General features: G+C 38.6%; 1 protein-coding gene across 1 annotated transcript in view; it reads right to left on the bottom strand.

The window, feature by feature from the left end:
* Positions 1–13192, bottom strand: part of LRGUK (leucine rich repeats and guanylate kinase domain containing) — a 53075-nt gene that overhangs the window by 12906 nt on the left and 26977 nt on the right. The window contains exons 14-17 of the mRNA XM_074825506.1: positions 7878–8079; positions 6726–6839; positions 3139–3296; positions 274–362 (exon numbers count right to left, since the gene is read on the bottom strand). Of these exons, the coding sequence (XP_074681607.1) occupies positions 274–362; positions 3139–3296; positions 6726–6839; positions 7878–8079 (563 nt within the window). The remainder of the gene's footprint in view (positions 1–273; positions 363–3138; positions 3297–6725; positions 6840–7877; positions 8080–13192) is intronic.

Raw genomic sequence — 13192 nt, 5'->3', positions numbered from 1 at the left:
TTTCATAGTTTTAGACAAGTTACTTGTGGATGGCTCTGCCTCATACATTTTCGGTATACATTTCAGGACTGCTGCACTCCCAAGTCAAAAGACAGGCAGTGTGTGATATATTTGTAGGGCTAGATTTAAAAGTAACAGAAAGGAGAGTTGTCTATGAGATTTGCAATCACTGACAGTTTCTAATCATTCATCTTAAAGGCACTGGAGAAGAAATGTTAAACAGGCATTTTTCACTTTATTGCAAAGGACTTGGCTGAAACCACTCTGTATTACCTTTGAAAAAGCTGGACATATGCACTAGGTGCCTTCCCCGACAGAGCCTGGCGCACTGCAGAACGACGCCTTTGGAGAGAAGCTTCTTCCTGATAAAGAAATATGACCAACTTTATGCAGCAACTTAAAAGTATATATGGTAACTTAATTGGCTGTGATATTCCTCTCTTTTGCTAAACCTCTAGAGGGTATGCATTTCTGTATTCTGGGAAAATAGCAGAGCTGTATGATAACTTATAACAAGGTGCTAAATTTGATTCACCGATCTGCACAAACCAAATTTTAGTCTGAAATCTTACTGGCTTTGAAAAATGAAGACCTTCATCTCCAGTGAAGCTCCATTTCTTCATAGTAGTCAAATATGCCAGGATGTAGCAGGAAGGAATATCTGCAAGGAACCACTTTTGATGGATCCCGACCTCCCAAATATGTTAGAGCAGGGATAATTCTAGCTGTGCTGTTGTCTTAAGTTTCTTTTCACCAGCAAGGGGCTGAATATAGAGAATTTGCCTCTGCTACATCTTAAATCCACTGTCTCCTTGCTCCAGCAATGCAGAAAACCTGCCTTACCAACTCTATATCAACTAATATTCCCCTCTTAAAGAAAGAATTACCTTTTGCAAATTTCAGTTAGTTAAAATGACTTTGTAGAATGAACACATTATGATCTCAGTGGACTGGAAAATGTGGTCCTGAGTTTTAAGGGCGTGTTAATTAACATGTGCTGTAGGACAATGTAATTTCTCAGGTCAGACAAACGCAGCACTACAGTGTGCTTAAAAAAAAAAAAAAGTAAATCACAAAGTTACTAAATCCTGCTTTGTTATCAACTGTTAGCCATTGATAGTTATCAATTTAATAGCTAAATCACATGTCTGTAACAGAGGTGTTTTGACATGGTATGAGCGATGAAAGAGAATATAGTTAAATCTGCTGAATGCTGGCATTATGATTATTGTGAATTCATTGACTATTTATGCTAAGTAAGGCTCCTCTTAGAAGCTGGCTGAGCTTGTGTTTTGTTTTACTGTCTTTTGGTAAAGATATAATCATGGCCTTTTTTTCTGTGTGGATTACTGGTATAGATACCTTTCTGTTCATACCTTGCACAGTTAATTACAGCCATACAAAATTAGTGCAGGGTTGGCATGCTCACAAGGGATAAGGCTGCAAGGAATCAGATCTACTGTCTTCCCCTGAGCAGCAGACCCCGCTTCTTATTTTGCTTGTGGATAATTCACATCAATTTCTTCATGTTTTTTATTTTCCATATTTTCCAGTTCTACATGATGGGAGTGGAATGTGGTTACTGCAGTGACAACCCATTATTTGGATGCCAAAAGCACAAAAACCATTTGCAGTCCCAAATGTAACAGTTTAGACAAAATTTTACTTTAAGGCCACGGACATATTTATATTCTTCTCATTAAATATGGTCTAAGAGGCACCTGTGTTTCACCTTGAACGTTTTACAATGTTGACACTTCAGCTGATGCTGTAAAGCTTCTGCTGAATGTAAAAAATATATTGGAAACTTAGTGCAGTAAATAACGAAAAGGTATTACCAGCACTGAACAAGGAGACTATTAAGAAAGAGAGCCTTGTGGCCACTAAGTTAGTTAAACTCAAGGTAAATTATAGTCTCCTTCATCAGAAACCACTTCTCCCTGACTTGACAAAATGTAAACTTTCAAAGTAAAAATAAAAAGGATGAAATAAAAAAAGAGAAAAATAAATTACTGGGGTAGGAGCGATGACAGAGTGCCACCAAGGTAAGAAATATTCTGGCTTCTCTCTCACATTAGACTAACAAACCTTTGGATGAAAGAAACATGTAATCGAACAACACTTGTGACTTTTTGTATTCTGCATGGCTTGTAAAAAGGTAATTCATTTCAGAAAACTGAAAGATGGGAGGTTCCCTATTTATGCCAGCCATTTTACAAACCTACCTTTTTCCACACCTAAGAGAGCATTTTTTAAAGCCTGGGAAACGGGGGCAGGGGGGTCTGTTACTTTTCTCCATCTGCAGCAGTAATTCTAAACATCAGAGGTAGTTATAAATACAGCGATAGTGGCAAAATTGTACAGCAAGTCATGCCTGCCAAGCCATCATTCATCATAATGACATCATAACCCTGGAATGGAACAAAGTTTAAAGCTTTCATTTTTCTTTTTCTCTTTCTCCTGTCATTGTCGTATAAAAAGAGAATTAGACACATCTGCTTCATAGCCCCAACTCCCCCACTGCCTGCAAGGAGAATGAATGCCTTTAGGGTAAGGACTATTAAGGAGAAGTAAAAAAAGAAAGAGAGATGAAGCTGAAGTTGCAAGAGGTTATTTGAAATCCAAGCACATTGTTGAATCTGTTGATTGAAAAAGTAAAAGCAGGTGAAAAATGTGCTTAAATTTGATCTCTGGCAGTTATCACTAGCATACACTCTGAAAGGCTCGGCTGAATGAGCTTTTTCTACCGCCACAGGATGGCGTTCATAAGTAATCTTCATTGTCCTATTAATTGCAGCTATCTATTTCCACTGAATAGGCTAGTTTCATATCTTGTTGTAGAACTGAGAGATGAGATTCAGCTTCCTTACACCATTACACAAATGGATGAAATCAATTAGGATCAACAGATTTATTCTGGTGTAAAATTGAGCAGAAATGACAGCTTGTCCTCTCATCTGAGTTTACTTGTCTCATTCTCATCAATCTGCTTTTAACTCTGGAGAACTAGTAAATATTCTTGAAAGATGGCCAGAGAACAGGTGTTAATTTTCTTTGGAGGAAGAAAGGTCTGACTAACATGTATTTTTGGCATACAACTTCTCATTTCTGTCTAAGGTTAGAGTAGATGCTGCTTACCACAGAGCCCAGTTGTGCAGCAACTTTGTCCGAGAAGCTTCCTGGATAGTTTTTAGCAGAAGAGTCCCAGAACTCATTGACAGATGAAGACCGAGTAGTTCCAGTAATTACTCCACCAGGTGACAATCTTTGCTCTTGTAAGAGCTGTGTTCTGGAACCTAGTACAGAAAAGACACTTCTCAATAAAAATACTCTGAACACCACTGTGCTTACAGCAAGCAGAAAGAAACTAGTCATTTGCAACAACCATCTTTTGGCTTTTGGCACAATTCTGGATTCACAAAAGATAACTGCGGGAGTTGTAAAGGACATAAGCTACGCAGTTCCCCAAAAGCTTGTAAACCTTCCAAGTACTTCACAGATATAACAAATTTATCCCCCCTGAATAGTTAGGCAAATGAAAGTTATGAAAAATAAAAAAAAAAAACCCACCCCTACATTAATGGACTAGGAAGAGGTGCTTAACTCTGTGTAAATGAGCTCATTTTGTTATGGATGTTCTGATATTGCACCACTGTTATGACTGCTAAACTAATTACAGTCTACCTACTTAGAAGCTTTAACCTTCTCAGAGCTCTTAGAATGTGATGGGGCACCTTTCCTTCTGTTATTTATCTGAATTTCTGTGAACAGAAATCCGAAGACTTGCACCACTGCTGTATTGCAAGGAATCACACATGGACATGAGTCAGAAAACTGAAGACACAACTAACTCACTTTTTAAAAAACCCTAAAAATCAAATTTGAAAAAAATCTGTAAGCTGGGATTTATCCTGTCTATAAAATGGTAACTAAATACTAAATTAAGGCACAGAAAAATTCTTATAAAAATTGGTACATGAGTCTGCAGAAATCCCATCATAAGAAAGGTTTAATTGCATTGTGTGCTATATCAAAGCACGAGAGCTCACAGCCTAAGAAGTCACATACAAAGGAGGTGGATGAAAGGCAGAGACATCTCATCCATATGCATATTCATATACTAAATATGGATATACATGTTATAAAGGCATTAGTATATGCCTTTATAAAAAAGTTTCAACAGTCATCAGATGACTTTCAGCACAGCCTTTATATAGTGCTGGTTTGTAGCTGCCAGAGGATCTGATGTTAAGAACAGAGGAGATGAGACTTGAGATTGGTGGGTTCTGTTTCTGGCACAGTAAACTACTCACTTCAACACTGAGTAAGTAGTAGAGCCTAACCTTCAGAGGTGCAGAGCTTCACACTGCCAAAACTTCAGTGGGATTTCTGGTGCCCACCATCACAAATTATAAGTCTTTGACATAAATGTCCCTTTCCTCATTTGTAAAATACAAATACTAACACATACTCCACAGGACTGCTGTGAGATATAATTAATAGCTGTAAAATACTGAGTTCTGTGGATGAAAGCTGCTAATGCAAGTACAAAGCGTTATCAGCTCTGAAATGTATTGTACTTCTGCTATAAAAAGTTTTTTAAAAGAAGAACTTATCTATTTTCTCCGAGTATTTTTACTCTATATATGAGCAAAAGATCTTGCACAGCAGTTCATTAAAAAAAGAATTAACAACCTATCATAATCTCACACAACCAATCTTCCCCCTGCTACTATCTTACTAAAAATGTCCATATTAAAGACAACCTTGGGGCAAGTTTTTTAAAATAAATTATTTCACACAGTCCATAAGAAGAGATGATCTCTAGAAATAGGATAGTTAAATTTATTTAAACACCTATAAATGAAGCTCTAAATGAATTTAATGGTGCACAGTAAATTTAAAAGTTACTTTATGGACAGCAGAATTACCAAAATCTAGTACTATTAATGAAGTTTTCTGTAACTAGTGACAAGCCACTCACTGAAAGAACTCAGAACTGCTGAGGAATACAAACAAAGTCCTTTAAAGGAACTTCAGATACATATGTATATATCTTCACAAATACCATGATTATATAAAAATCTTTTATCTTTAATCCTCTCCCCTTTTCTTCTTTCCTGATAATCTAGTTAGGGTTTGATGGATTTTGTTGCCTCTCAGGTCAAAATGTCTTCAGTGGTTTTAAGACAAATAAGCAACAATATAATAGTAAAAAAGGCAAGGAAATCTTTCTCGCTTCAAACAAACATGGAAGCTCTGCAAATGAAAATAAAATCTACATAGTTTAAGATTAAACAAGATTCTTCAGAAAGGTCTTCACTGCTGTAGCACTGAGATGCCACAATGCATGTAGAAGCTTTTTTCTTGTCCACTGGGAAATCAGTATTTATTAATCCTTTCAGGATACAAAATTACTTGAAATGATGAACTGATGAATTTTACACTATTCTTCATTAACATTTTCAGATATTTTTGCTCTCCCTTCAGCGACTTTTATTTGCAGCCTTCTGAGCCACACACAAGGTCATGAATATTGGCTCTGTGTTACTTAGGAAACTCATTAACCCTCCTGTTGTAATGCATCTAACCAAGACAGCCATAAACCACGGAGGCTCTTGGAGTTAGAAGGAAGAGTTCACATAAATGAGTTTTTTGTTAGTCTGTGCTGTGCAACATATAACTACCATAATGTCTGTTTCTTATTTCTTTTTCTCCAGTATTTTTGAGATCATATTCTGCTTTCATCCCAGCTGGTAACCTGCTCTGTCTAGAATAAATTCAAGGGTTACAGGTTCTCCAATATGTTAAGCTAATCTTAGTTATACTGCCTCTGTCAAGAGTAGACCTCCCTTCTTCCTCCATGGGCAGCCATGAAGCTCTTCTCCCGCACCCTTCCCTCCTTGAGCCAATTCTATAGCTGCATGATTAGTTTGATCAAGGAATCAATCTGTCTGAAAGCTGTTTGTTTTTTTTTTTTTCTAGGTTAGTTTTTGGATGGAACCATTCCCTGATCCAGATTACACATGACTGCACAGAGAAATGAGAATAAGGGGGAAAGTAGAAATGCATAGGCAGGAGAGATAAATTGGGCATGACCACTTTTTGCAGCAGCACGCACTTGGATTAGCTGGAAGTGATCATGAGGGTCCAGCCTCAGTCATTCAGGTGCTAAAAGGCTTCTCTTAAACACACTACCAATAAGTTGGGTTTACCCTGCAGTGGGTAGCCCCAAAAGCACTTGGAGTGAATTTATAAGTTGCCTTCCCTCCTCTTACTATTCTGGTTTTCATATACCTCTTCATGCTGCTGGCTATCCTGGGGAAGAGGGTGAAGTAAGGGCTCAGTGCCATGCCATTTTCTTGTTGCTCAACAGTTTGATAGGCACAAAGCTCTCGGCCACGGATGCGTATCTTGCTTGTGATTCCTCTGGGATGAATGGGAGATCCTCAGCCCAAAAGCATCCTCAGAACAGTCAGGCAATTCACTTTCTGCATATTATTGCCTCAGGGCACACAGTGATGTAAAGTACCTGGAAAGATCTCCATTAAAAATTCCAATCCCAGGAAAGAACCAGCCCAGGAGACCCATTAAAGAAGCACGCAGAGTTTTCAGAGACAAGGAGTCTCACAGGTTGCATCATTTACAGATTTCAATTATTCTAACAAATAAGTAGAAATACTCTACTGATAAAACCAGTAGTAGCATGTGCCCAGACACAGTACCTGCTCCTGCTCTGCTCCTCAAGTCCTGAATGCTATCAAAAACTGCAGGTGGCTCCAAACCCAGGTATGCCTTTACGAGGGAACTCAGCTCTGTGAATGCCTCATCCGAGTCATCTGCAGAAAGGGATGGATATGCATTTCATGGGGGGGGGAAGGATACATAATGAAAAAATGAAGCTTTCATCAGTATGAAGTTACAAATCACAGAAGTTTGACACAGAAATGCATTCTTAACTCATCCAGCTCATCTCTTTGGGAGAAAAATCTTCATCTTTGTAAATAACACATTCGAGAAAGTAATCTGGAATTCATCTCAGTTTCTGTACTCACCTAAATATTCTCCTTCTGCAATTTGGTTTAGTGTGTTTTATTTCTTTAATGCTATATTTAAATTTCAAGCTTCGTATGCCCTTGACAATAACTACAAATACAGTATTTCATACCACCACGATATATTCAACCATCACTGTGGTGAACCACAAAAATCACCTCCAAAAAAGGGCAGGCACAGAACAAACTAGAAAAGGATTCTTCTCTACCACCTCCTCAATTCCTAAATATCAAGAAGCAAACACTTGTTTTAATGAAATTGCTACCACCCTCACATTCCTTGTTTCAGGCTGGGGGTCTTGAGCAAGTTACTAAGCAGAAGAGTCCTACAAGGAAAAGCTTTGCAGCAGCCTCTTCTTTACAGGGAGATGTTGCCAGACTGCACATCAGCTGTCATTTCAACACTTGAAAAAAGCCTATCCTGCCCAGAGATAATTAGGTCTGTTAGATCAAAAGCACCTCTGAACTCTGCCCAGAAACCAACAGACAATTAGCACAGATCAGTTTAATACTCTCACAGGAGACAACACTTCACAAGTGTGCTGCTGAGTTCAATAGTTGGTTTGCTTTCTAGATGGGCTTAAAGCACAACTTAGACATAGCAGTATCATTCAGCCCTGACAGATCTCCAGAGCTTTTGGATTCCTGGGACAAGAATTAACTAGGAAAATCAATTAAAGGATAGTTTAAACTGTTAGGCTGAACATTAAACCATTTGTCATCCTTAGTTTAATAACATGGCTTTGTTTGCATGGCAGTTTCAGTCCATCTATTGGTGTGACATTAGAAGTCAGATTTATAGTATGAAAGAGATTAACTTACCTGTGTTGACTACTGCATCAAAGTATCCTGGAATATCCTGATTTATTTTGATGTACATGTCCACTCTGGAGACTGCCTCTTCAATCTCTGGCCTGCTGAATAATCCTTTCCTCCTTAGATGGCCCTCGTATTTTTCTTTGTTCGTTGGTACTAACAGGATATATCTGGGTTTAAAGTAGGTATTTTTCAAGCTATGCATACCCTTTAAAATGAAGCAGAGAAACACAATGTTTTGTTCCTGAAACTGAGTGCCTATTGAACTTGTAGCTGAGTTTAGGACAACTCTGTATTTATCACAAATTACTGTGAAAGCGATACTGGAAACGTGTCCAATCTACAGGTCTCAAGATCTAGCATCCGACTTTACATAACAGGCAAGTTCAAGGTGAAGTGCCCTAAAGCAACATGTGAAAAGCGTTACAAGAACAGTATAGCTTTATTCTAAACACACTTTTGAAAGAATCCTTTTAGTCAAATTCCACAGTGATTTAAAGCATCATACTTCTCATACCCACCAGCTAATGGCTTTTCCTTCTTTCCCATCCTTTCTATTCCATCAGGACCTAGTTATTCTCAATGTGTGTATCACTGACTCACACTATTGTACTGACACACAGAACTCACCTGCATCACCACCTTGGCCCTTAGCTTTCCACTATGAACAAACTGAGAATTTTCTCCTCAGCTGGTATATTTTTTTAAGTGAAAGTGTGCACCTTCATCAAGATACAAGCATATTTATTTTGCTGGAGCAGCTTGCAATGTTACCCCCTCCCAAAACTGGGTATAACCACAGCTCCACAGCAGAGATGCAATGTGCATATTGTCCACCTGTTACACTGTAGTCAGACATCTTAACTTGAACCATTTTTATCAGCAATAAACTATCTTGAATAGTACAGCAGACTAGGAAATCTTTCCACGTGCCTTGCATCAACTCTGCTGTAAGAACAATGGCTCCAGCTGGCACTTGTTGACAGCTGAGGGCTGCAAACACATAATCATTTTGGCTAGATCTGAAAAAGGAGACCCATCTGCATGCAAAGACTTAAAGACAAAGTCCTATTAAATGATGCAGGTAATGGTACCAATCCTGAATTTCTGATAGCTCTCCTTTGCACCAACCCATACTTTGAAGAACCTTTTCTCTCTCCCTCCCACTCTGTCTACATATAAACCAGAATATTGCAACCACGTAGTCCTGCAATATGGTACTGCCATTGCCATAAGGTTTGTACTGAGTTTTCCAGACCTGAGGACTGAGGCTTGTCCTGCTTGCTCTGAACTTTTCTTGACTTAGCTGCAACTTTGTTTTACTTGGTTCAGCTGTGACAGCAATTTCTCTTGTTGACCAGGTGTCTACATCTAATTGTTTTATTTTTGCTTATCTTTGTGTGGTACAACCAGTTTTATAGGGATAGCAGTAGCAAGCGGTTGTTCCAGGTAGAATGAGATGTTTATGATGTTTATGACTCAACAGAATAACACAGTGTAGATAAATACAGGCCTGGCATGATAGCAAAGACCTCAGGAAGTGGAAACACAGGACACAATGTAGAGGACTGCAGGCATGGGATGGTAAGAGATGGGTCACAGTCTTGACATTGGACACCTCACAACTATAAACATCTCAATAATGGTCAGTTAAAAAATGAAGGCCTGGAGCTGGACAAACTGGTTTTAGAGGCAACAAGAAGAAATAGTGTGTAACACACCTAAAGGGCGCCATATATAATGAATTCTTGTATCAGAAATAGCGTGGCCAGCAGGACTAGGGCAGTGATCATCCCCCTGTACTTGGCACTGGTGAGGCCACACCTCAAATACCAGGTTAAGTTTTGGGCTCCTCACTACAAGAAAGACATTGAGGTGCTGGAGCATGTCCAGAAAAGAGCAATGAAAGGTCGAGAGCACAAGTCTTATGAAGTGAGGTTGAGGGAACTGGGGTGGTTTAGCCTGGAGAAAAGGAGGCTCGGGGGACACCTCATCGCCCTCTACAAGTACCTGAAAGGAGGTTGTAGCCAGGTGGGGGTCAGGCTCTTCTCCCAATTAACAAGCAATAGCACAAGAGTAAAAGTTGCACCAGGGGAGGTTTAGATAGGATATTAGGAGCAATTTCTTCTCCAAAAGGGTTGTCAAACATTGGAACAAGCTGCCCAGGGAAGTGGTGGAGTCACCATCCCTGGAGGTATTTAAAAGACGGGTAGATGTGGCACCTCAGGACATGGGTTAGTGGTGGACTTGGCAGTGTGAGGTTTATGATTGGACTTGATGATCTTAAAGGTCTTTTCCAACCTAAATTATTCTATGATTCTATGAATTCATATGTAACCTGGAGCTGCAGACCAACAAAGAAAGAGAAAGGTGTAAACATGTGTTAGTAAACATATACAAATGACCCCAAGAGTATCCTGGAAGGAGAAAGAAGAAACTATCAACATGAATATCCTCCCAGCAAAGGGCTCAGATGTTGATAACTTGCTGTAACATCCTGCCCTTCCAATGACAACACCAGAGGGAAACCACTGACCTTAGACCTGAAAGGAGCAGTGAAAGGGTGAGCATAACACCAGCAAAACAGATAGAAACCAAGAAACATGTATTACAATTTTAATTGTTGTAGTATTATTACTATTATTATTGTTGTTATTGGGACTTTTTCAGTAGATAAGTACTCTAAATGCATTATTATTCTTTTTCTGCAATAATTAGATGTAGGCTGATGATGATTCTTAAATTAGACAGTTAAAAATTCCATCACACTAACAATAAATTCTTGGCTTTACTGTTATATATAATCCTATATATATATATATATACACAAGCATCTAAAACACAAGAAAAATCATGCAAAAACCAATAGTAGGCTGAAGGCTCATTAGATTTTTTTTTTTCTTGGTTGCAGCATTCTAAGTATGGAACAGTACTTTGACCCATTCTAAAAATTTCAGGGAGTGATTCTGGGGAAAATCTTTTTCATTTTGGTGAAAACTAAAGGGAAGAATTTGGGGCACAGAAATCTTTGCATCTGGCTATTTGGCCACCTACTTTCAGCTAGTAAATTATTCTAGCTAATTATAGTAAATTATAACTAGCTAATTATTCAGAGATTGGAAAACCAGCAGAAAGCAGACCCACATTCCAGACTAGTAAGACCTTCCTCATCTGAAGTTGCACCGTGAATAGGTCTCTGATCAAGAAATGACATAACTAGGGATTCGTTTGTTCCAGAACTACGTAGGAATAGGAAGGCAGCCCATCAATAGTCTGGGATGAGCAGGGAGGATGAAAAAAGGAATACAGAAGGCTTCTGGTATGCCCAATAAATCTGTTGCACAGAGACAACATGGTTGAGTGGATCTCAAATATGACGCTCACTATGATGAGTGTCTTTGCATATAAGGAAAGTGACCTTAAAATAAAGAATGGGAGAATACAGGAGTTGACAGCTTGAAACCAAAGAGATATTTGGAAAATAAAAAAAGGAGTAAAATTTGAGTTTCCTGAATTTGCATATGAGGTCAAGAAAGATCAAAGGACTACCCGAGTTTAAGACATCCATTTATTTAACATGACTAAACCACCTCAATTTTTTCAGTTAATAGCATGGGGTTACAGAAAAGATGTGACTAATATTATATCCCACTCCCTTTGACTCCCCAGCCTGAACAACTGGATAACCAGCAACAAGCGCAATAGGGAGTGGTCTTTGGCAGGAGACAAGGTGTATTATATTTCTGGAAGCATAATGACACACATTAGCCACTCCGGCACTCCACTCTCGGATGGAATGTGCAGCTCCTTCAGTTGCTCTGCAGGTGTTGGTGGCTACACTACCAAGGGGAAAGCACTGCAGAAGTGCTTACTCCAACACATAACCGTGTGTCAGAATCGCAGCGACTTCACTAACTGGAAGTGCAGACTCGGCAAGATTTAACTTTTAAAATTTGTGTCAGTCTCCTTTATCAGTGAAAGATATACTCTCGATTAAAGGGAATGAACAGCTCTAAATTTTTAGTCTCAGCCCACAGACCATAATTAAAATTTCTTTTAATAGTGCTAAATCACTTTTGTTATGAGCCTCGCAGAAGATAATGGACTTCGATAACTTCTATTCAGATACATAACTCACCGTTATTGTTTCTCATCTGCTTGCAGAGCCTATAGTGATACAAGACCATGCATAATTACTATGTGATCTTGCAACTTCAGTGACAAAGGAGTTTCTTCGCTGTCTGTCCATGACAGTAGCTTCGGTAATACCCACTAAAAGTTATGGTCACTGCCTACGTTGCTGGGTTAACCTCCTTATGAATAAACATGACATTATTTCTCCTAAATTATTTGATAACACATCTACTTTTTTGAAGAATTGACAGCTTTAAAAGGTACCCCTTTCCATTATATTTAATCTTATCCTATTTTTTTCCCTTGTAAATTTAGGGTCTGTCTGGCAAGACAACAAACACACTGAATGCCTATTGCAATCAGGGGAGACTGAGGGTGATTCACAGTTCTTACAAGACTGAGGAAAAAGAGGAAACGGAACTACGCAGAGATTAAGTTATTAATTTGCTGTTTAATATCAGCCAAGTAACAAGCACTTAAGAGCAGGATTGCAGCATTAAATTGTTGACCATTTGAGCAAGGAGCTACTTATTTTTTAGCACCGACATGCTGTTACTCTGTTATTTGTACATTTATATGCAAGCCAGTAAATGCGTACAGATTTATTTGGGCCAAAGAGGACTAAAACTTCTTATGAACACTAAGGTTCTTAACGGAAAACTAGTTTTTCAATCATCAGCCTCACAAACAAAATAATAATTCTAAAATTAATTAAATTTAGTATCAATTTTTGCTCCAGTCTCCCTAGTCATTCCCCTAACTCTGGATCTACAACTTAGGATCCTACATTAGCACCGCAGTCTCCTACATTTCTTTTTTATCTTTATTTTTTTTCCCCATCTATCATGGAATGTAGTAGTTTCTGTTAACTTGTAGTAATCCCCCAGAGGTAGAGCTGAGCCCTACAAACACAGTGAAACCCAGCAACACTCAGTATCACATTCCAGGCACTCTGTAGAGTCTCTCATTTTGGAAGCTCATATAGATGGAGCTTATTTTGTAGAAAGAATTTGGGAGGAGATGTAGCACGCCTTTTCTTTTTGTCACCTCAACCCCTAGCTAGTAAATCTTGATCTAAGATAATGAGGAGTACATAATTAGAAAATTATCTTAAAAGTTACTCTTTTGGGATTCCAATAGATAGGTTTTGACTCTTTGTTTGTGACCTACTTTCCTAACGCAGCATG

The sequence above is a fragment of the Strix aluco genome, chromosome 5 (genome assembly GCF_031877795.1).
Source record: "Strix aluco isolate bStrAlu1 chromosome 5, bStrAlu1.hap1, whole genome shotgun sequence".
Classification (NCBI taxonomy): Eukaryota; Metazoa; Chordata; class Aves; order Strigiformes; family Strigidae; genus Strix; species Strix aluco.
The sequence above is the reverse complement of the archived record's forward strand: the minus strand, read 5'-3'. Positions and strand labels throughout refer to the sequence as shown.